Raw genomic sequence first — 25,000 nt, 5'->3', positions numbered from 1 at the left:
ACATAGCGTCAGCATCGGAGTTCGACCTGATGTTCGATTTCTTAGAATCCATTAAATGCAGCGGTGGCGAATGTAAAATACGTTTTCTACTCATACTGCGATTTAAAGTATCTTTTGGATTATATGGTTCTTTGTTATTTTTACTAAATTTTTGTTTTTCCAACCTAGATTGCTGGTGAATGAGATCTTTCCGCGAGTATCTGGGAGTAGGAGTTGTTGCATTGACATCGTTTTTTTGAGTCTGTGAGACAGTCCGTTTGTCTGTGAGTTTAGATTCCGTTGTTGGTATCTGCGTTCTCAGCAATTCAATTTCTTTTCGCATCTTGTCCATTTCTGATTGTAGCTTTTTTATGAGATTATCTTTTTCGGATTCGACTGTGATGTTGAGGCGCTGTTGAACTTTGCTGGCATAGGTTTCTTTACCCCACGTGCTGTTGATTTCCGTGCGTGCTTCATGGAACGTGATGCCCTTGTTCACTTTAAGGCGAATCACTGCCTCTTCCTTCCGGAAAACAGGACAGTCGCGACTAATCGGTGAGTGATCCCCCTTGCAGTGTTTACAAAACGACGCTTTCTCGCATTGCTTGTCTTTTTCCATGGTATGGTCTTCCGAGCAGGTTAGACAAATGGCCGGGCTGGTACATCGCTTAAGGGTGTGACCATAAGCTGCACAGTTTCGGCAAATCATAGGGGAGGGATAATAGGGCCTTGTTTTAATCCGAAGTAAACCGAAGTTGACATATTCTGGAAGAACTGTGCTTCGAAAAGACAATACAAGAGTTGGAGTATTTTTAAACTTATTTTGGTTTTTTTCATCGCGTTTTTTAATTCGGCGGACTGCAGCTATTCCTTGAACACTTAGTTCTTCAAGGAGTTCTTCTTCTTCCATATCAATCGTGTCGTAATCAACTATCACACCTTGTGTTATGCTCAGCAGTCTTCACGGAGCAACCCATGTGCGATGTGTATAAAAGTTTTAAACACACCTGTACCCTACTGGTAAAGTGCGTGTTGAACATGCTTTGATGTGAACATATTCAAACTCAAGCGCAGAGTTCAAGTTTAAACTTGGGTGCGCTTTCATGTTTGAAATGTTTTAAAATCAATCACAGCAGTCAACTACGGTAGTTTTTAACTTTTATTTCGGTTTCGATTACATACTTTACTGCTTCTGTTTATCGGGGCAAAAAATCTAAACGGAAGTGATGACCTTAAGCTGCACCGACAAAATACGGAAGATGCAACCGATGTCCTGGAGAATTTAGAGGTAAGTAATGATCAGTCTGTGGATCAGTGTTTGTGGTGTATTTAGTCTAATGTCATTTCAATTTTCCTTTGTAGGATTTTTGTTTGTGACCGGTTTATAGTCGAAAAATTAACGACAGTACATGGATTCCTGAACCTTCTTGCACTCATGTCAAATCAGCCGCTGCACTGAGTCCTGAAGACTGGATGAACGGTAATTTGTTAGGTCAAATAAATTAATTGAACTTTTTCAACTAGCAGAAACCTCTTTCAGCCGAAAGTTATTCCATTTTTGTTTTACAAATTGGTGACCAATCAGCTAAGTACCCATCTTCAAATGTCCAGCGGCCATTTATTCCCTAGGAAGTTTATGATGGATATTCTGGCATGAGGAGCGATCATGTAGACATTCTTGCAAAGTAATGATCCAGGACGCAGAACGTCTGGATTCAGCTGTCTGCAAGCAGAAGCCTAACCTACTAACACCGACTGGTTCTGTCGCATCGGGCCGACGAGTATCGCTTCGTTTATAAATTTTTGCAACGGATTTTTTTAAAGAAATTCCCGGTTGGAAATCATTTTTCAAAGTACTCTTATCTGAGTATAATAAAATGAATAAATGAAATAAAGTCGAAAACTTTTATTTTTCATTGGCAATCTATTCACACTTCAATGCAGGGAACGAGTACTTCATTTGAATACACTTTTATAACATCTATTATCTAGATTAAATTTTGTCCAATTAGGATTTAAAGATTCAATTACATAAAAACATATCAGATAAAAAAATTAATTGAAAGACAGTGGCATCATTTGTCATAGATCTATTCGGAACTTCAACGGCTTGTGGCATGACAAATTGTTTGGTCAACTTTTGTCGATGTTTGTCCCGCTATTGCGTCACTGTCCATTTCTGTATTTTGGGCCGCTGACCGCTAAAGCCTAATGCAACCAGAATAGACATTCTGATGCAGGAAGTTTCTTTTGGAGGACCGATTATCGTTTAAACATTTCCGTGGTCCACTGTTGAGTTCAGTGCAATCGCTGTGGACAACTGGGAACGTATAAACACTCCGAAAGTTACACGCCGGGGCTCGGAGAGGGAACTGGAATATCTAATATTCCTCATCGGTTTTGTGTACGAGTTAAAATTTATAAACAAATACCTTATGTTATGTTCGAACTTGGGTGCAAAACTTCGGTGCGAACACTCAGGTACAAAATAAAGGCTTGGGTTGCTGTTTTAAATAAACCTATGTTTAGGATATCATGCAAGTTAAAGATGAACTTGCACCTGGAATTTTGCACCCAAGTTGAACTTGGTACATGTTTTCGTGAAGACTGATGCTCAGTGTAGGATGTGGTACCACTTCAACAGGGGTCTTATCAATCAAAGTGTTCATGTTCATCAGTTTTTCGGCTATTTCAGGAGAGTATGTGCGGAGGGTATACATGGCACCTCGAGCTTCTTTGATCGCTCGCACATGCCTCGCGTTCGAGTAACCAATAGCTGTTTTGACGGAATTCCCTATCAAGAAAGGGTTCTGTGGGAGTGAAGGGCGGTTCCCTTTTCGTTGCACGTCATCACTATCATAGCCATCTTCGTTAAATCTCATTCGGAGCTGGAGAACACGGAGCACTCCATCGTTTTGAGGACTTCTGCAATATGACGGGAGTCTGCTAGTATCGAGGTCTGGAGGGTCATCATTACTACCAATTCCTATACCCGCCATGACGGGTTTTTTAGTTAGACTACACCACTCTTAGTAGATTTGTTTGCAGCGGTACGCTTCAGAATCAAAGATGGACACTAAAGAACTGGCAACTTAGGCCAGTTGACCTTGAAGTTGTATCACCGCGTGTTTTTCTGTAGCTGATCAGTGCCACAAAAGAAAATGATTCACGACTTTAGCCAAACTTCCACTTATTTAAGTCGGTTTTTCGAATAACTTAACATTCCCAACGAAGGGATGACTTTTTCTGGAAATAATAATCTCTTAACAGAGATTAGTACACTTGAAAACCACCAAAAAAAACTAAGCCAAAGATAGACACAACCGATATCGAGCAGTACTCGATAAGAACTGATCTAAATTTTGTGCATATTGATTATTGTTCGCATACTCAAAGGCGCTTATCGCGTTCACTCTTTATAACGACTAAAAATGCATGTTAAAGTAATTTGTTGTAAGCTGTATTCAGGGATGAATCATCCTTCGGGATGAAAATCCCGAGAAAAAGAAAAAAAAAAAAAAAGTAAGCTGTATTCCTTTTGTACTTTTTGTATAAGATGTGAAACAACTTCATAAAAAGGAAGAAATATGTTGGTTTTTCTGATTAAATGTCTTTAAAAAAAAGAGTACTTTTAGTAAAATTTCGTAAAAAGAATAGTAGATCGAGTTTAGATCGAAAAAGAGTACATGTACTCTTAAAAGAGTACGTATGGTACCCCTTTTCTCAACAAACTTGTATCTATGAGATTCGAAGTTATTGGCTTTGCGGATCACGTAGTTATTATAGTTAGGGGAAAACATAAGAATATAGGCGTTTTATCACGTTTACCGTACTGCCATTTACCGGAAAACAGTTTACTGGACTGCCATTTATTTAATTTTTATTTACTGGATGTTATCATTTACCGGCCGTCGAAAGCGGCAACATTGGTTTAGGTCTAAATCTATTGGAGCTCAGAATGAAATTGATCAAATAATGTAAACATAACATCCAGAGGATAAAAAGTTCCTCCCACTCCTAAAGAAACGTATGGGTGGAGAAAAAACCCGAATGGGCCTGTGGGACCCTCACAAAAAAAAAAAATCCTTGAAATTTGTGTTAAAATTCCAGTTGACGGTACATACGGTAATCAGTTTTCCGATATATGGTAGCCCGTTATAAAATACATCCGGCATGTTGATAACTGGGATCACTGCAGGTGGTGCAGTTTGCGACGAAGATCGTCGCTGTCAACCGAGTGACGTCTAGGTGATGGTCAATTTGCTGATTGTCTTTTCTGCTGAGTCACCGACGCTGGAAGTATCGCCGAGTTTTACTACGAAATCAAAAATCATCGAAATCCACAAAGTATATCTATCTAGATTCAAAGTTTATTATATTGTATACTCTCAAAGTTTAGGATTAAAGTTTATCGATTGTATCCAGTTAAATACTAAAACCACAGCTGAATTGGATTTGCTATCGGAAATCAGTCTTTTTTCTACGCCCACGTTCGGAACACGGCAAATACAGTCGAACATGGATAGGCGGGAGTACAAGGGACTAAAAAATGTTATCGCTTAAAGAGGTTTCTCACTTATCCAGGTTTTTTTTTATTGAAGCTATTGAACAATACTTTTCCTAAAATAGGTTTTTACAAGTCCAGTCAATGTGCCAACAATCTGACTGGAAGAAGTATGTAAGAACACGATGAAAACAAAGATGACCATATAAAACTCGAATGATTGCAATAGTCGTTTGTGAAATAATAATAAATCACCTAACATATGAAATTGTACTTGCAGAGAAATGAAAACACGAGTGGTTAAAAAGAGATACTTTAGACCAAACTCATTGGGCGTTGCTATTTCGGTCGGTATTTTAGATGTTTTGATTGGTTGTTTTATCTACTTACTGATTTTCGCACCCATTGTTGCCATCCAGGTTAGTATTTATGTTTGTTTATTTTCTGATAGTGACGACCGGCTGCGTTGCTACCGGGTTGCTACATAAACGCATCCTGTAACAACCTACTGCTCGAATCCTATTGTCAATGCAGTTGAAATCCGAAGTTTTCGCGCTGGTGATTGGCAAACATGCCAACTAGCGACGATGAAAAATTCATCAAACACCTTTGCAATCGGTAATCCTTTCTTTTGTTTGGTTCCGACACTTGGAAGATATTTGATAGATGTCTGGTCAAAATGAAATGTCGTCAGTGATGTGGCCATCGCTGATGTTGACGAAATCTCCGGTTTGGGGATTCCGCGACAGTACATCTCGAATCAAGTTAACGACTGTTGGTGCGATGATGGGTTGATAGATATGTTGCTGAATGTACCCGATTCGAGGTTTAGCAACCATTGGTGGGCCTGGTCTTACAAGAGTGATTTATTCGCAATTATTAAACATTGGATTACTATGACTAATTATTAAATCTCCGATTACTATGATCAGCATACTTCCTTAATCGAGAAATCTTGAATGCCAAGGAAGGATCTGTCTTTTTGTAGTTTCTGTACCACAACCGCATTGGTGAGAGCATCCGGTAGTCGATTAGTTGACTCGATGTGGTGTAGTTCGATGATTTCCGCTTGTCATTTCGGACCCTATTTTTCAATATTCGAGTCTGCTTCTGGGATTCGGAAAACTACCTCGTCGCCTCACGCGTGAAATTAACATCTTTTAAAAACTACGATGTAATTAGTTCGCACCTTCCTCGTCTGGGAATTGTAGATGCCTGTAGACAGCCTTCGCTCTAGTTGGATAACCGTCGAAAATTCCTGCTTCTAGTTTGGATTTTCAATTCATACGCTTCACTGTGGGTCTATACAAATTTCCCATCCTTCGTTTGGCTGTTCCAATTTTACAAACTATTTACCAAAAAAAAATCCTAAAACTTGGATTTGATTGATTTGATGGTTTATTTATTCATAAGTTTACTATTTACATTATTTCTTTAATACTCCACTGGTCAAGCCGCTTAAGGAGTACCTGAATCATATACTACTTATACCTAAACTAATCTAAACATTCTATCAAAACTAAAATAACAAAAAGTACTATATTACAGATGTCTTTTTTTAATAAAAGTAAAATTGAAATTCTAATATAAAATTGTTATAAGATTTAAGAAGTGTTGACAAGAAATTAGGTTGCAAAAGATGTTCTTTTATAAGGTTTTTCAGTTGAACGTTATTATTAAAAGTTCCACATTTGTCTTCAAAATATTTGAAAAATTTAACGCCACTAAAGGCGAATGAACGTTCACCAATAGAAGAGATAACGGTAGGGCGATCGAGCATGTTTCTATTTCTTGTTAAATACTGGTGGTTAGTACGATTAAATGTAATATTGCAATGATTAGTTCTATTTAGACTTTGGAAAAATGAAGCTGCAAATCTGGACCATGTACAAACCTCTGACTGGAATGATGTTGTTGATACTGTTGTAAAAATCAACTGTTGGCTAGGAAGATTATAAATTAAGCGAAGAATTCTGTTTTGGGTGATCTGCACTTTATTGATCTGACTATTGCATGCATTAAAGCTTAGTTCTTTTAGAAATGGGACAGTTACGAATGCGTGTATCTAAAAAAACATTCGTGATCTTATGATAATTCATGACAAAATTTAGAAGAAAAATCATCGTTTTTTGTTAAAAAAAATGTCTACTTTATTCTTGGTACCTCCCATGGGCCGGCACACACAATTTTTAAGTCATGACTCATAATATTGATCAGTTTTTCAAACTTATACTTCGTCTCATCTGTATTTTAGCTGGCTGCATCCTTCTCCTCCGAACTCTGCTACTTTTCGTTTCAATAGTTCTCTTTTAAAAGAAACTGAGGGTAATATAGTGGATATGGATACAGTTGTTTCAAAATTAACAAAATTTGATTATTTTGAAGCGTTTTTTATGGATTTTTTTTCTGGCAAAATCTGACAACAACGAGGAAAACCGTTATTGGCTCCGATTGGCTCGATATCCAGAGTCCAGATAGATGTCAGAGCTCGTTCCGACAATTGCTGGGATGGTTCTTCCGCCGTAATCGCTTCCCATGTTACTAAATTTTTAAGATCCAGGGTGGCCACCCATTCGGGAAAAACGGGAAAAGCGGGAAAAAGACGGGATTTGAAATCCAACGGGAAAAAAGCGGGAAAAAGCCGGGAATTTTTCGAAAAGTCGGGAATTTTTGGCTCAGTGAAAGTCTGTTCAATGAAATTTTATCGAAACAGGTCAAAACAAGTTGAAATGGATTGACAGTTGATCACCAGTCTCTTTCCAATTGAATTCGACCGATTTCAACCAGGTCGAAACGAATCCTCCTGCCGAGCTGGATGGGTTTCGATTAGTTTGAACTTGTTTCATTGAACAACAAAAGGATGTTCCCGAACAGCCAGATTGCTTATTGAATAGATATTTGAAGAACAAAATTAAGCTATTTGATTCCACACGGTATTGCTATCTATTTTTTTGAATGAAGTTTTCAATTTACTACAGAATTGCAGCGAGTTCGTATTAGGATTTGACGAAACGTTAAATAAGATTGTGCAGAAGCAACAAACTAGTATTGGTGTGCGCTTCTGGAATCAAAACACAAACCTAGTTGAAGCAAGGTATATTGGTTCTACATTCTAATCGTCGACGCGGTCGAATGACCCTCTGAATGGCGTGAAACTATGTTTTTCGAAAAATCTTGATCTACTGATCCACGGATGGTCCAGCAGTAATTTGGAAAATGCTCAAGCAACTAACTAGCGAGGTTCAAGAACTTAGGAATCCGGCGTACGAGATTCTCACCATTGGGAGCTGTGGACTTCACACTGTACATGAAGCGTCCAAAAAGGGACTGAGGACTGGAATTTGGGTGAATTTTTGAGGACGTTGTATAGCCTGTTCAAAAACATTCCACTTAGAAGGGCAGATTATATTGCAGTAACGGGTTCAATTATATTTCCGTTAAAATTTTGTGACGTTCGCTGGGTGAAAAATAAACGCGTTGCAGAACGTGCTGCCAAAATACTACCGTCTCAAACGTTTCGTCGAAGAGGTAAAAAAACAAGAGGAGAAAAAGATTAAGGAAACTATCCAAATTTTAAGCGGACTTTTCCATCGATTTCCCGGTTGAAGGTATTCGACATTGTTGCTAAAGCTGTAGATGATAATTTCTGGGACCAAAAATGAGTTTTGTTTTGTTACGGCCGCTTCGACTATTGAGTCCTTTTTACGCGAGTATCAGAAAGAAGCACCGATGGTTCCGTTTCTCTTCGATGATTAACCGGGCTTGTAAGCATTGATGGAGAAAGTTGTAAAGCCTGAACGACTAAACGTAAAATCCAAAACACTTATTGGAATTATACTCTCAGAAATAAATCCTCCTCCTCCTGGAAGCGTAGAAATTGGATTCTCAACTAAATCGGCAATTAAGAAAGCAAAAGAGTCTGGTCATGTTCCCGAGAAGGATAACCTTGTATTCAGAAACAGCTGTCGTTCGTTTTACTGTGGATTTTTGAATAAAATGGCTGTATCATCTCCCTTGACTTATCCCATCACTCGGTATTTATCGTGCGTTAATCCCGATGTGATTGCACACTATCCATATACTGTCAAAAAACGTTTAGACCTGTGTCTAGAAGTACTTGTTGACAAGCAACACTCAAGTAGAGCTTGTGCCGATAAAATTAAGGACGAATTCGGACAATTATGTGCAATACCTAATAAAAACATCATTTCGAGATATCGAAGAAAAACACAACCATTGGACATTTTTTGGATGGAACTTATTGGCGAACCGAAGAAGGAGTTCTTCAATTTGACCTTATTGAAGAAAATTCTAATTTCGTCTCACGGCAACGTGACGATGGAAAGAGGCTTTTCCGTTAACGCGAAATGCCTAGTCGAAAACCGTAACGAAATCGTTGATCCAGTATGCGCAATTCTCACTCGAGAGGAGGAGGAAAATCTGAAAAAAAACTATCATTTTCATCATCACAAACATTTTTCAATACATAAACCCTTTTTCTTTTGTTTAACATTTTTGGATCGAGTGACATAGTTAAAATTTTTTTTTTTAAATCCTGCTTATCAATCTAATCATTTTTAGGTTAATTAATAAACATTACTGAAACAAAAACCATTTCAAGATCATTTACCACTAATCGATTTTCGTTTATATGGTTTCAAAAATGAATAATCGGAATTTTGTTTTGTTTTCTGTTGTATAAAACCGGGAATTTCGTGAGACCATGCGGGAAAAAAACGGGAAAAATGCGGGAAATCAAAAATTTATTTTGAGTGGCCACCCTGAAGATCATGAAAAAACTCAATCATCTAAACTTAGAGATCATGATAGAGTTGGAATGCATTTTTTGGGGTTTTTAATGCCTGGGCGTTATCTAACCCCTAAAAACAATGCATGGCCGGTTTCCCATTATTTTTCTTCCAGGTCATAGTCTATTAAGAAACTATTAAGTGCGGTCAAGTAAATAATCGTTTTAAGAGGCATTTTATGATTCGGACAACACCTAACGGTACAGGAAAATAGTAGTCACGTTTCGCAAATGTTCAGACTCCATTGCTAGGAATCCGGAAGAAAAGTTTTTGAACTGTCTGGTAGAATAGAAACAAGATCCGATACTGTCATCGATTTATTCACTGTCACGACTTTGTGGATTGAATGACGAAACTTCACTGTCATTATGAAGTTCGTCTAGGCTAACTTGGTTTTTTTCGCCGTCTTTCGAAACACGTGGGGGAGAAATTTTTTTCTCTCATTCATTCTCTTCTGCGGTCAACGAATATGAATTCTTTGTGCTCTGATCATGACCATAAAAAATGTAAAACGTGATGAATATAAATTTATTTCGAAAATCTGGAGTTAATATACTGAAAATTCACTGCAGCAAAGTTGAATTTAAGTGCAAGAAAATCTGAGAAATAGCAAATTGCCAAAAATTTCGAAAAACAGATACTTTTAAAAATACGTTGAAAAATTCCAAGGAATATTGAAAGAAGGTAGTGCCGAGAGCCATATTGGATTTTTTTCGTGACGTCACTGTTGCCAAGCTGTCGAAGGTTTATACTGGTAGAACTCAAATTTCAATGTTAAACACATTAAAGAACTAAATTAAAATCCAATTTGATTCGGATTATGTTGTAAGGCCACTAGTTGATTGTGCTATGAGGTTTCTTTGTGTTTAATAGACTGCAGTGTGTATTATTCTTGAATTTGTTATTGAATGCACAGTCATGCTCTTTGTGAAACGAGCAAAAATAATAATTTTCCCCTTTCAAAAGGTCTGATTGGTAGTTTATGGCAGTGCACCTCATCGTCATGATTTGAATCTAACATGGTGTACCATATGAATTTCTAATTTAGAACAATTAACCCCAATAAAACCATTGCAACTTTGGTTTACTAAATTCCAATAAAAGATTGTGGTTGGATTCGAAAAATACTATTTTTGGTTATTTTATTTTATCAACGGTTCAAACCTAACTGATTTCAACATTTATAAGCAAAGTTTTGAACTAATTATCAAGTTTTGTCAATTTGAGTTAGGATACCTAAGCAACTTCAATCGTCTGAATTAAAGCAAAACAATTACTACATTCAACTTTTTTAGTATCAGTCTTGAAGAACAATAATATTTCTAGAATTGTGTGCCTTCAAAGTTGAAAAAATATTCATTTTTTTTTAATTGCCAACAAACATTGAAAAAAATCCATATAAATTCACATATTATTGGCAACAGTGACGTCACAGGCGGTACTAATACTAAAGCAAGGCTGCCTCGGCACTACCTCCTTTAAATATTCCTTGGAAAAATTCTGTGTTTCGTATTTGAAAATCAAAAAATGCAAAAAATGTGCCAAATTACGTCAACTTTTCAATCCTAATGTGCAACGTATAGCTTCTAACTTCAGCTTATTTAGGCACTAAGTGATTTTGTTTTAGCATTTCTTAGCTGATCTTCAGTCATTTTTACGAAGCATGTTTTTCGGATTTTTTTCTTAGACTTTGAATAACGGAAAACTGGTGTTTAAGGCTAATAATGTATGAAAAACATATTCGAATTACATTGCAAGGTTTCCCAAACTATCAAGTTTGTAACATAATTGGTCGGGAAACAAGAGAGAGATATAGCGGTTTAGTCAGGAGTTTCAAATCCCGCTCATTTTCACCATCTTTCATTTCATCTACCGTTCTAGCCATCTATAAAAATTTCTTAATCTTAGGACATCACTTTTCACCGATAAGGCTGATAAATTAAAGTAACAAACTTAAATTACGGTTAACTTTTGAATGATTTTGAAATCGACCAAAATTTAAATAATTTTTAGAATTTTTTTTTTTGAAGGCTTGGTAGAGCGTATCGAGTCAGCTATTAGAATCTAAACTGTTTATTGTCACAAAACATTTAATTAACAATTCAACTGACCTTATAAACCCAAAAAAAAAAACAATTCAACTGACATTTTTTTATTTTTTATTTTTTTCTTACAGTTTAAAATGGTCGTATTGACCCAAGGGCTGGGGCCCTTCGTCTCCCGCCGTTTTGGAAGCGATTGCTACTGCAGTGAAATACGTTCAAATTTTTCGAAACAAACAGACGGCTCTTCTTTCGTAGTATACGGAAAAATAACCAAACAAAGCGAACTCGAACATTTTATAAAGAATCTACACCAAGAGTTACTAGTACGCTTTGATTTTTCTTCGTCATTGTTTTGCAACTTTAGCGAAGAAAAAGTGTCGTCTTTAGAGGGCCCGCCAGCAGCGGAAGCCCTTTCTGCTCTTTCTGCATGGATTCAATGAAACGTAGCGAGGCGAGCAGAAGCCACCACCAGAATAAGGTGGTTTTAACGAACCAAGAAACAGACAGCAATAACAAAGTTAATCTAAGCGGTAGTAATTTGAACAATAACACTGTAGGCAACAAACAACAACACCAATCGGCTTCATTGAATTTAAACCAAGCGCCAAGTGGGCACGCATCCCTGGCACCGAATACTTCGGGAGCCAGTGATATTAATAAGGATTCCAATTTCGAGTACGACGATAACGAGTGGGATGTTGGTATAGGCGATCTAATTATTGATTTAGACGCAGATATTGAAAAGTCGTCCTTCGGTAATCTACAATCAAGTGGAACATCGTTCCAGGCAAGCAGCACCAATCCATCGTCAACATCTACGAGCCAACCATTAACAACACTTACATCAACTTTAGATACGTTAGAAGACGATCGCAAGAAAGTTGCTCCGAAGAAAATTTCAAACGAAACAATCAAAGAGTTTGAGACGTTGGATACATTGCCTATCCGATCAAACATTTCAACCAATATTTCTAAAATAGAAGCGTCCACAATTACGGCATTGAAAGAAGAAAATATAAAAACATCTTCATCCAGGCATCACTTATCTTCGCCTTCCGGTTCATCTTCTGTATCTCAATTTGTGTCTGGATTGCATAATCATCACAAACCAAGTATTGGCCAAGATTCTTCGAACAGAACTGCCAGTAATCTTTCCAAACACTCCGTACTGTTGAGTCAACTAAATAGTGGAAAACAGTTAAAGGCTTCGTCTTTAGAGGCGTCTATATTGAAGCAACAATATTCGTGCAGTACTGATAATAACAGTGATAGCAGTAACAGTAGCAACAATAGTGGTCCAGATCTTGACTTGGCAAAGAGCAGCATAAGTAGCAGCTCTAGCACAATGTCCTCGGCGACTTCTAGTTCAGGTGGTAAATCTGCCACCAAACTTTCTGTAGATCATCAAGCTACCCTCGATAAAGGTCTGAAAATGAAAATCAAACGAACAAAGCCTGGCACAAAAACTTCCGAAGCGAAACACGAAATTGTTAAAGCAGAGCAAAACGGCACTGGGTCTTTGTCGTCGTCCAGTATGGACGAGAATAATAGTAACAGCAATAGCGGGTCAAACTCCAGTAACAAAAAACATTCGTCGCAATCTCAAACGCAGCAGCAGCTATCAGTGAACGCGAATCTATCACAGCAACAGCAGCAACAACAGGGCACGAAAAGAGGTAGCAGTGGACATCGAAGGGATAAGACGAAAGAGAAAACAACACATCACAATCAGCGGGATAAAAACGATCATAATAGCAGTAGCACCAGTGGGACAATCGGTGTTGATCGGGGTTGTAGTTGCACTCACGAAATGCAAGTAAACGGCAATCATCAGCCATGTTCCAGTATATCATGTGTTAGGAGCAGAACATCGGATCAATCGATAAGCTCACTCACTCAGCGAATATCAAATCAAAATAACTCGAGGTAAGTATCAGTACAGAGCAGAATATCTATCCTCTTGAATACTGAGGATCATTCAATAGCAAACATTATATCCTCCTTTCCAACGAATTAAACTATCGACACAAGAAAACCCATCTCCTAAACAAAGTTTTCAAATACAAGAATTCCGAACATTCAGTTCTCAGCGTCATGATTCCAACACCTATGACTTCCAAATTTAAATATAGCAGCTCCCGAACGTTTTATTCCTCTACCTATACATAAGCCGATTTTGTTTACCTATAGAATTTACTTTGACCTAACCTGTTATACCTATTTTCATCATTCATTTTTTTGCAGTACAAGTACTTCAAATAGTTTATTTTCTTCGAATACAAGTACGGGTTCAACGTTAAGTAACAATAGTAGTAGCAGTAGCAACACTCCAAACGCTCCAGGTCCGCCTTCTTCGAAGGATAGTAAGGTAATTGTCTATTCACTTGATGTTACATATTGCAAATTTTGCCGATTTCCTATTCCTATTGTATTCCAACCGAATTTGATAACAATTGGAACAGAAACAATTTAAGGTAGTGCCAATCATAATAGTTACATTCATTATCACAGCTCTCTTCCGCGGCGACATCGAGCAATTCACAGCTATCAAATCTTCAGCACTCTACATCTTCAAATGGTAGTGGAAACAGCGGAAGTGGTAACAATAATCCTAATTCCGGTAGCAGTTCCAGTTCTAATAGCAGCGGATCTTCGAACATAGCTTTGAAATCGCAACTTCAGATGTCAAATCCGCCATCCAATTTGCTAAATGCACTTTCATCCGGTTCATTGACTTCTACCCTTTCCTCGTCTTCCGGTCTTTCATCGGGCAGTAGCATGCAATCAACTATTGGAGATACTAGCATAACAGATTTGAAGGAAGAGAAAGAAGATTCAAGTCCTCCACCAGCCAAACGACAGAAATGTGATCCAAAAGATATGGTGGATGTATGTGTGGGTACTTCTATTGGCACAATCACCGAACCGGATTGTCTTGGCCCGTGCGAGCCTGGAACTTCGGTTACATTGGAAGGCATTGTGTGGCATGAAACTGAAGGAGGAGTTTTAGTTGTAAATGTAACCTGGCGTGGTAAAACATACGTCGGAACTCTTATAGACTGTACGAAACATGACTGGGCACCACCACGGTAATTTTTTTTTTTAATAATTCATATTGATAACACATTCATTATTCTTGAAACTATTTTAGATTTTGTGATTCACCAACTGAAGAATTGGATTCTCGAACCCTAAAGGGAAGAGCTAAACGGGGCAGGAACTCCGGTTTATTTCCTATGAATGATTTGAGTAATTTTACTGAAACTCGAAGCTCTGTAAGTAAAAGTGTTTTCGTTCAAAAAATCCATATGCAGAAGACGCAACTAACATCATTCCCTGAAAAATAACCGATTTTCGTTTTGCTTTCAGATGCATAGCAAACTACGCAATGGTGCCACAAAAGGTCGTGGTGGTCGTACTACGACTGCAGAAAGCAGTTCTTCTAAAACGACTACCACAACGACGACGACAACCGCTAGTTCATCTGTTAGTACGAGTACGAGCGTTAGTTCAAATACTCCTTCTACATCCCCAGTTGCGTTTCTTCCCCCGCGATCTGAAAAGCGAAAATCAAAAGACGAACCACCCTCACCAGTGAACATAGGCAATGGAAGTTCGAACAATACTAGCGGTAGTACCCAGGCTCCGAGCAGTTCTACTTCAACCAGTACCAGTAATTTGTCAAACAACGGTCCTCAAGGAACCACACAAAATGTGGTAAATCCAATGACTGGACTAAATGTTCAAATTTCTACTAAAAAATGCAAAAGCGCCTCGTCTCCTTGCGCTGTATCACCAGTACTATTGGAATGTCCAGAACAAGATTGTAGTAAAAAATATAAGCATGCCAATGGGCTGAGGTACCATCAAAGTCATGCTCATGGAAGTGTTTCATCTATGGACGAAGATTCCTCGCATCCTCCAGAGTCACCTCAACGAGTTGCAGCACCCGCGACTCCGCCTCCCACGTGCTCAACTACAAGTCAAACAACGGTTCAAACCACAACGACATCCACAAGTACAAACAGTAGTGCATTGTCATCCGAATCGAATATGATCACTTCTGAAAATTCATCATCTCAAGTGCTTGTATCGATTGCGGTCGTGCCAGGCATCTCAGACAGTATATCGACGGGGACGACAACGGTCACCACCTCTTCGAGTACAACTACTACCAGTCTCCTTATGGCGGCAACGGAATCGAACTCTCTACCCACTTCATCTGTGGTATCACAAAGCTCAAATTCGCAAACACCGATCACATCGTTGTCAACTGCCAGCGGTAGTATAACTACGGGCATTGCTGGACAATCCCAGTTAAATCCAATGGCAGTTGTTGGAGACAATCCAAGTTTAGTTAGCACAGCGTACCCCAATAACGGTAATTGTACAACCATCAATACGCAACCAACAGTTCCACCGCAGTCACAACCACCATTAGTTTCTACGCCGGGTAGTACTCCTGGTACACCGACCCGAAGTGGTGATCAAAGTGCTAAGGGGAAACCTGGTGTTTTAAGGTTTGGGCCTCTTCCTATCGACGGAAGTGATACGAATATACGATTGCCAACTGCTGCACAAGGTGTACCGAATACTCCGGGATCCGTAGTTCCGATTTCACAGGGCACTCCCATCAGAATCCCTACTAGTGCAGGTGGGAGTCTATTGGGTATGTCTCCAAACGCCACCCCAGGAACACCTGAAGGTAAGTTTATTCCGTTTTTCGAAAATTAATCACTATCTTTTTTTCACAGATGTATTATAAGCTTAGAAAATGTTAATTTTTTTCTTATTTTTATTTAAGCGTTAACACCCAAATCACAAAGCTGTACGAAACAGAAAAAGAATCGAAAGTCACCTGGTCCTCCTGAATTCGATATTGCCGCTTCCAACAGAGCAGAAGATGTCCAAAGTCCAGCTTACAGCGACATTAGTGACGATTCGACTCCTGTGGTGGATGTCAATGATTTAGGTAAATTAATCTTAGTCAATCAAATGAAGTTGGCAGCACTTAAAACATGTCATTTTTTGCACAGAAAAATCTAAAGTGCCTCCTCTGCCAGATGGAAGCAAAAAACCAAACGAGACTGTTCCAAATCAGATGGGTCCTCTCAGCAGCTATGGAATGTTCCCTTACTATCCCGGTATGCCTCATCAACCTCCGTACTTTTCTGCAGAACATCAACAGAGTAAACCACCTGGCTTAGGTCATTCACCTCTCGGCCCGAACTCTACGGCAATGGACTATAAAAGCAAAGAGCCGCCAATTGATCTTATGAACAAACCAAATCCACAACAGCAACAACAACAACAACAACAACAACCGCAAGCACTACCACCAGGTCAAACTTCATCTCATCCGCAACAGCAGCAGCTTCCACCTGGAGAACCATCTGGGCAACAACCTAAAGATGGTCCACCTGGAGCTCCACCTGGACATCCAGGAGCAGGAAAAATGATGCAACATTTCTATCCATATGGGTATGTTTATTCTATACGTAAAAACTGTTATATGTTAATGTACAATATTTTTCGTTCAGCTATATGCCCACAGGGTTCGGTTACAACTTGGATCCCAATTATGGTCCAGTATCAATGTTGTCAGAGGAAGGCAAACACGTCCAACAAGTACCTGGTCAGATGAAAGAAGAAAGGTTAAAAGAAAGTCCTAGTCCAAACGAGTTTGCTAAAATGGCCCCCCAGGTATGTTTTCCGTGACAAATTTTGAGCTTATCTTTAATATCATACTTTTATGTTGATCAACTTTGGGCAATCAAATCTCGTATCTTTCTACAATCACTCGTATGACTCGTATGAGACTAATTTTCGTTTACAAAAGAATGCCATTCAATCAATGTTGACATATTAACTGTCTTTCTTTAACAGATGGTGCCAACTAAAATGATAAAGGCTGAGCCGCTTGTGGTTAAAGATATTAAGACTGAGAGTATACATTCGATGCATCCCAAGGATCAGCCTGGACCCCCTCTTGGTCAGCAACAGCAGCAGACGCAGCCGGGGCAACCTCCAATCAGTGCCTATAGTGGATTGTATCGACATGGGTTGAATGTTGGACCTCCAACGCAACAGCCGCCACATATGAATAGAGAAGAAGATTTGCGACGGTCAGACAATATTTATTGTTTCCTTTATAAGCGTAAGTAACACCTATTTTTCTTTTCTCTAAAAACAGATTATTCAACTATCCAGATCAGCGAAGAACGAGTACTTCAAGCAATTCATCGACGTCGAATATAAACTCTAAAGATGAACCTCCTTCACCATCTCAACAAAATCCAAATTCTTCACATACTCAACCACCGAATCAATCCTTAAATAGCTCACAGCAGAAAAGTTCCAAAGGTTTATCATCGTCGCAATCGGCGATCAAACAATCAAAGGACATCAAGGTTGAGGATAAGGAGTTATTAAAAGTCAAACAAGAAGGACAAAAACCTACGATGGAAACACAAGGTCCTCCGCCTCCACCCACTTCGCAATATTATCCTCATTCGCTTTACATGAGTGCGGGTCCATTTGGATTTGATCCGAACCATCAGATGTATCGGAACATGTTGGTACCAGCGGCTTCGTACAGCACGCCGCCATATCACCTGCAAATTCCGAGATACAATACACCCGAAGATTTATCACGAAACCCCAACACTAAAGCATTGGACTTGCTCCAGCATCACGCCAGCCAATACTACAACTCGCACAAAATTCATGAGCTTAGAGAAGGGGCACTGAAAAGTCCTACAAGTAGTGTGAAAGTGAGCGTTTCTAGTCCCAATCTGTCCCAGCAGCCAACCAGTCAGAATCCTGGCATGTGTATACCACCTTCCAATCCCGGAGCGGGATTGCCGATGCCACAGTCGCAGCAAGGTCCACCCTCATCTCATTCATCGCAAGGCCCACCACCTACAGGGCCGCCACATACGCCTTCTCAAGGTTCGTTAGTAACCATATGGTGCTCTATGGTGCTCGTCTCCACACGTGATTAATTTCTTTCTCTTTTTTTATAGCTGGAGGTCCGAATCCAGGAGGTGGTCTTGGTAGTGGTGGTAGTGGCGGTGGTCCAAGTATCGTGCCACCTGACATGCAAAAAGAACCTGGTGGGCCGAATATGATGAGCCAAGGTCCTACACCACCAGGTGGTGGTGCTCCATCACAGCAACCAGGTCAACCACCGAGTGGTGCAAGAAGCCCACCACCTCAACGACACGTTCACACGCATCACCACACACATGTCGGACTTGGATATCCGATGTTCCAGGCTCCCTATGGAGGTATGTAGAGGTACATCAAGTGTTCATTTTATTACTACGTAGTAGAAATAGTATTTGTTAAAATAAGCATAATGGTTTAATGTGGCCACTGTTGAAAAGTTAACTGTCGTGGAAGCCAAAAAAAGTGGATTCTTATTGTTGAAAAATATTTGTTTTAATTAAATAACTATCCCTTTCCAATTGTTTTCAATCAAAGGTTCTGGAATCATTTCCTGCAAGTTGTACATGAACGGAGATCGAAAACAGCATAATTGCTATGAATATGTTTTAAGGCTCGTAGATTCCGGTCACTGTTCTAAATTTTAAAAATTTGCTTCTGTAGCATTTTGTAGCTTGTCATTAATTTTCTTATTTTTCAACTAGGTATATGTTTGAATTTTAATTACCAAACAAAAAGCATTTGCTGATTGGTTCTTCCAAGAAAATTGTATGTTTGTACGTGCTGAATAATCGTTTACCCGTCTAAAGTGAGGTCCATTAATTGAAGCATTTTGAGGAAAAAAGTTTTTTTTAACTCTCCCATGGACATAGTTTAATGCTATATCCCATACTTCTCCGTGTGACGTGGTATCACCTTGATTATTACATTTCATTTCAATCGACAATTACAGAACATGATTTCTTAAACAAATTATAGTACTTGAAATCAATATAACGCGTGCTGGTAATTAACGCAGTTATTTCAATTTCTGTTAGTTTTAAGAATATGTAGGGGTACATCAATAGTCGTAAAAAAGTGTTTGTACTTATGTTACATTTCTGTTACTTATGTTACAATTTCTGGAGATGATTTTATCGTTATAATGAAAGTATTTTTTTTTAAATTAATCTAGCGGTGCTAGCGAGTCAACAAGCGGCAGCGGCAGCGGTAACTGTGATAAGTCCATACCCAAATGGACCACCCGCCAAGTAGTAGAAAACCATGTCAGCAAAAGCCACTGAACAGAAAAAAGGGTCAGTAGCAGACAGAGTATAAAAACGATGGGAAAAAATGTGATAGTTCACTTTTAAAGGAAAATAAACTCAAAATCTCCACCGAATAACCGTGGATGATTAATTTCCTCTCAGCAAAACGACTTAGACTTGAAAAACAGTCCACCGTTAAAAGAATAGGAGAAGAGAGAGCTATACCAAAACGGAAACGAATTTCGGATAAAGTGAACAAATATTAGAATATAAAGCGACACGTATTTTATCAGTGTACAACTGGATGAGGTTTTTAACTGAAAAGTGTATTGCGTAGGACTTACATTTAGATTAGTAGCTTTAGTAATTGTTAGAATAAGCTTAGAAATAGTTTAGAGTATCTATATTTGTACAAAACAAAATAAAACTTAAAAAAAATAAAATAGATTTTTTTCAGTAGTGCAACATTGTTGTGGTAAAACAGTCGTGAGTAGGTAATTTTTTTTATTGTTGGTTCATGAAAATAACATGTAAATAGTCTGCATCGTACTGATTCCTGATGGATCCTGTCTTTCGATTTTATCGATTCTCAGCTGCAGTTGTAGATCAAAACCTAACTTTTCAATTGAACCAAATGGCGAACCAATAAAGGTCGGCAAACCTGTAGGTATGTCTGTTTGTATATGGGTATACAATTACCGATAGCATACACCGTTTGAAGTCTCCAACTTCCAAAAGCTCGCATTGCAAATTCCTAGCGATTTTATCTCGTTACACTATATGCGAAGTGTTAATTGTTGGATGGAGCTTAAAAGCTATCGGTCTGCATTGTAAAACCAAACAAGTATATAGGGCATATTCAAACAGACAAATTTAAACATGCTGCTGGGCCAAGTTAAACCTACTTCCCCTGAATGTTCATCCTGGAAACCAATAAACACTGTAAATAGGATAATCAGAACAACAAATCAACAATACAATGTAATGTTTGTTTATCTACAACTATTTCAGAGTCTCATCCCACTCAGACTGCAAAACAATAAAAAGATCGGGTCAGTTATTTAGATCGCGCTTTCCTATTTCACCGATGAATATATGTATTATAATTTGAAATCGGCTAGTTTCTACAGCTACACACACGACTGATAACTAGTGGAGCTCGTATGCTTTACTGCAAGCAAAGCTTTCAAGTTGTAGATTATCACGGGCAATACACGAATTTGCACTTTAAACGCAAATAAGAAAACTTTTAAATGTATTACCTACTTCATCGACATACACATATAAATAATTATCTAACTGTAAATAAGGAAGGAAAAATTGCTGTGCTATTCGCTGAACTATTGCAACACAAAAATATAGTTGTTAAAACTAAACTATTCTGCCTGATGGATTCAGAATCCTTCACAGAACTTCGCCATTGATGTCGAATTGATAAGTGAATTGGTTAAATTGAGCGCGACCCTTAGGTATTCACTGTATATATTAATTTACCGCAAATCTGTCGTAGGAGAAAACATGTGATCTTCTCAACCAAGAAGAATTAAACAGTATGTAAATCAAACAAACAAACATGCGCCCATCATATACAATAAGCAAAACCCATACGAATGTGTAAAAACAAATATGCAACATCCACATTGTGCGATGGGAGTTGAAAATTTCAAGCTTTAGATGTGTCGATTCAATAAAAACGCATGGTATTGTGCGTTACGAAAAACAGAAACCGTTGAATAGACTGTATGTTTACGTAAGGCTCTCTGGTAGAGAGCTAAAGCCCATCCCTCTTCCCTAATTCATCGCGCATCTAAATACTTCCTATCGATAGAAAACAACATTTATCTTTTGAACTGATACTCAGTTCTGACAGCAACAGAAAATGTTTCGGCTAATTGGAAAACTTCAGAGATTAACTACAGTAAAATAAATATATGTATAAAACAAATACTACTAAACAAGAAAATATAATTACTATTAAATCTATTATATATAGAAATACATTCCTTGTATCAAAGCGTAAACATTGGTGACAAAAAATAAATTAAAATTATGATTACACATATTGACTTTGGAATTATGCTGAAAGAACAGTCAAAATTAATACCTTCTTCCCAAAAACAACTGTAGATTGAAGTAACAAGGTGTAGGGGTGTAGGGTAGCCTCTTGGTGAAAAAAGCTAGTGGTTTTTATTCCAACGTTTACGACAAAAATGATATTTGTAACAAACCACAACCGCAGCCCGTGGCGTAGAGGAAAGCCTTCAAGTCTTCTAAGCCAGCGGGCATAAGATCGAATCCCGATTTGAGATTTGTCTATTTAATCAACATACCAACTATAGGTCCAATTGACGACTTAAAGGCGACGAAAGAAGCTCGTGTTGCATTTCTTCGGGCTTGAAGAGTATCCATGTCTATCGACGACATTGATGTTCATAACTTGGCATGTGGAACGGGTCTTGCCAGTTAAGGTGTCTGATGGCATAGCATAGCATAGCATAGGATGACTACACACATCTTGCAATAGCTGATACAAGAGGTACAACTGATAATCATAACCAACACGAGATGCCAAAATAAGTACCTGGATTCAGTATGGGAGAGTAGGGAATCATGGGCCACTTTTTTTCGTTGTTCCATAACTTCTTTACTATAAAAGATAAAATGAAAATAAGAAATGGTATGGTTTTCTACATTTTCAACGTATCGTAAGGTATTTTTTTTTAATTTTTAAAAAGTTGTTTTCCCCAAATTCTGCTTGTTTAAAAAAAAAGCAATATTTTTTGGATTTTGAAAAATGGTGGAGAATCGTGGGCCACCAATTCGAAATTGACCAAATAACATGCAAAGTTTATGAGTTGACGCAGGACTGTGATTTCCTAATTCATTTCGTTATTTTAAAGCAAATTCAGATGATGAAATAAAAAAAAAGCTGTGAATGATCGCATAGATTCCAAAACCTGGCTCGCGGACGTTTTGGCAAAATTTGTTATATAGGATGGACAACATATTTTTCATAACTTTTCATTTAGCATAAGAAAACTTTACAGATAGGAAAAACGTATTTTAAGTTCTGAATGTGTATAAAAACATAAAAATATAGGTGGTTCAAGATGTGTGGCCCCAGTTCCTTCTCAGCCTCGAGTGAGATCGGATGTTTTTTTCCCTTCTCTCAAAACAAAGGCAAATAAGACAACCTATTGTGATTCGTGATGACTTGCAGAACCTGCACGAGCGTCTTTTTTATTTGGGCCCAATCTGGGCATCAGAAAAGATCAGAAAAGAATATCGCAACAGCAGAAGCTCGAAAAATCCTACAGCAGATCAACAGCAGCCACACATAGGGGAGAGGCAGGTTATATGCGCATTTTAAGGAAAACCCTCATTTTCTCCCATATTCCGAAAGATAGGAGTCTGAAAACTATATGCACATGAGCGGACATCTGTTTTCTATACGTTAGAGCATTTTTTCTGTTAAAATCTCTTACAGTTTTTGTGGAAATAATTTTATAATAAAAGAAGTCAAAATAGCCGATTTCCGAAACCGGCGGGCTAAATGCGCATATTTATGTTTTAAGCTATATTTCATTTACACTTGAAATATTTTGAAATTATTTAATTGAAAATGGTAGAAACGGATGTTAAGCATACGTCAAGGCTGAAATTTTGGTGAATTTTTTTACATTACTAGTTTCTTTGCATGAAACATAGTTAAGTATGCCATATGGCCATATTTCATGGTAATATTTTGTTCCTATTGTATTTCTATCAGATCAGTATGAAGTTCTTCTTTTTTCACTGTAAGATCGTGATTTGAGCGTACATTTAATGTTTAAATGGAAGAAAGTAAAAAATTTATAAGAATATTCTATTTTACTTGATATAGGCATTTAACCTGCCTTGATATGGGCATTCAGAACCTGTCTGTTATTCCAATATCTTATCATTTACAACTTTGCCAAAAGCTTCAATTTGTTGAAATTCCGATTTCCAGATGAATGAGAAAGAAAAACAATTAAAATTTTTGTTCACAGAATCTGTACGCACAATAATTAAAGTTCAATATATTATAACAAAACTGACAAAAATCTTGTTTGAATTTTTAAATTTTTTCGACTTAATATAACAATTTAATTTTTTGATGCCATGTGTTAAAAGCGTATTACCCTCAAACTGCACTGATTAGATATGATGAATCTTCGGCCATATCGTCAATCGGCTGTGTGCGCATATTACCCAACATGCGCATTTAGGAACACTTCCCCCTACGCGAATATTTTGAAATCCATCCAACCTCCAATGAAAACAAAAAATGCCGATAAAATAGTACCAAGTCAGCCAAAAACCAACAACAACAACTACAACAACCACAGCAACACCTTCAGCATCAGCAGCACCAGCAGTCAACACAACAGAAAACATCTACACCAGCTGTTCGATCAAACACTGCTTCTCCTCCTCAGAAACGTTCTACCACGGAACCATCGCCAGAAGAATCGTCGGACAAGGCAATTGGAAACCTCAGTGCCCTATCGAGGAAAGTGATCCCCTCGAATACTACCCCTTCACCTTCTCAACTCCCATCCACCCAATCCCTTCCAACCTCTCCCTAGTGTTAATAAAAAATATGATCTCCGGCTCAAAAAAGCTTTTAATAAGTAAATTGGCCTTAAATATATTATATTGAATAAAAAAAAAAGATGTGTGGCCCACGATTCCCCACAAACTATGATTTGCAAATTGGTTGCGTTTGTGTGACTTATTGATGTTTCATCAAAAATTCCTTCTCCACGTTAAAGATCATGACAAAACTAAGATCATAAGCGTATGAGCATTAGACTGGCCCATAACAAAAAAAAATCCTTATATTCCACGCAGCACCCCCTAGGTTGCTGCCTTTATATGAAAAAATGAGTTTCTGAAAGTTTCAGGTCATTTGGGAGAAGCACGAGCTGGCGCAAAGGACTTGAAATTTTTATGGAGATTTTCGGCAAAATGTATGAAAAATCGACACCCTTTCACTCTTTGTGTTCTAAAATATGTTCCCAGAATGCTAGAAAGCTCAGAATTTCAGGAATTGTAGTTGCATATTGCACACCGCGGTAAAAATAGGAAATCCTACTTGGCAGATAGGATTGAAAAGTTTCAACATAAAACAATCTCACCAAAATCCATCGTCAGCCGGCAATGACTTCCCACACTTCTTATCCTTGGCCATGGTTGTCCATTTCTCCCCGAGCGGCTTGAAAATGCAACTCAGTGAACTTTTCCTGAAACACTTGCCCTGCTCTGTTAAGACGCCGGGCATGCACCCAATCAAAGAGCAGAGAACGCTTCGCCAGGGTGAGAGCAAGAGAAAAAAATAATCTCATTAAGTGTGATGTTTGTTTGCCTACTGTGGTAGGAAGAGAAGGAAAAAATGCACCTCAGTTGTGTTTCGGGATTTCTCCTGCTCACTCAGTAGTGTTGCTG

At 38.2% G+C, this 25,000-nt stretch overlaps 1 protein-coding gene and 1 long non-coding RNA gene across 3 annotated transcripts; both read left to right on the top strand.

The window, feature by feature from the left end:
* Positions 1 to 1,001: 1,001 nt before the first annotated feature.
* LOC129760397 (uncharacterized) lies at positions 1,002 to 2,414 on the top strand. The gene is made up of 3 exons (XR_008740334.1): positions 1,002 to 1,267; positions 1,342 to 1,459; positions 1,520 to 2,414. It is a non-coding gene; the product is annotated as an uncharacterized LOC129760397 (long non-coding RNA).
* Positions 2,415 to 11,467: 9,053 nt separating this feature from the next.
* LOC129760396 (zinc finger protein 608) lies at positions 11,468 to 21,589 on the top strand. Of its 2 annotated transcripts, none has more exons than XM_055758041.1 (12): positions 11,468 to 13,262; positions 13,581 to 13,704; positions 13,848 to 14,425; positions 14,488 to 14,611; positions 14,706 to 16,041; positions 16,141 to 16,308; positions 16,373 to 16,817; positions 16,877 to 17,039; positions 17,223 to 17,461; positions 17,530 to 18,287; positions 18,362 to 18,625; positions 19,459 to 21,589. In XM_055758041.1, exons 1-12 carry the CDS (start codon positions 11,764 to 11,766, stop codon positions 19,536 to 19,538), a joined length of 5,778 nt encoding a protein of 1,925 aa, XP_055614016.1. In that variant the 5' UTR covers positions 11,468 to 11,763; the 3' UTR covers positions 19,539 to 21,589. The 2 variants fall into 2 exon arrangements, with proteins under 2 accessions (XP_055614016.1, XP_055614017.1); XM_055758042.1 differs by having other exon boundaries at positions 18,362 to 18,635.
* Positions 21,590 to 25,000: the final 3,411 nt, after the last annotated feature.

The sequence above is a fragment of the Uranotaenia lowii genome, unplaced genomic scaffold (genome assembly GCF_029784155.1).
Source record: "Uranotaenia lowii strain MFRU-FL unplaced genomic scaffold, ASM2978415v1 HiC_scaffold_6, whole genome shotgun sequence".
Taxonomy (NCBI): domain Eukaryota; kingdom Metazoa; phylum Arthropoda; class Insecta; order Diptera; family Culicidae; genus Uranotaenia; species Uranotaenia lowii.
This window is presented reverse-complemented; position numbering and strand designations above follow the sequence as displayed.

Coding starts and splice junctions, on each gene's coding strand:
- LOC129760396 (XM_055758041.1), top strand. CDS start 11,764: ATGGATTCAATGAAACGTAGCGAGGCGAGCAGAAGCCACCACCAGAAT. Junction 14,612..14,705: donor TTACTGAAACTCGAAGCTCT/GTAAGTAAAAGT, acceptor TTTTGCTTTCAG/ATGCATAGCAAACTACGCAA. Junction 17,040..17,222: donor TTGCTAAAATGGCCCCCCAG/GTATGTTTTCCG, acceptor TTTCTTTAACAG/ATGGTGCCAACTAAAATGAT.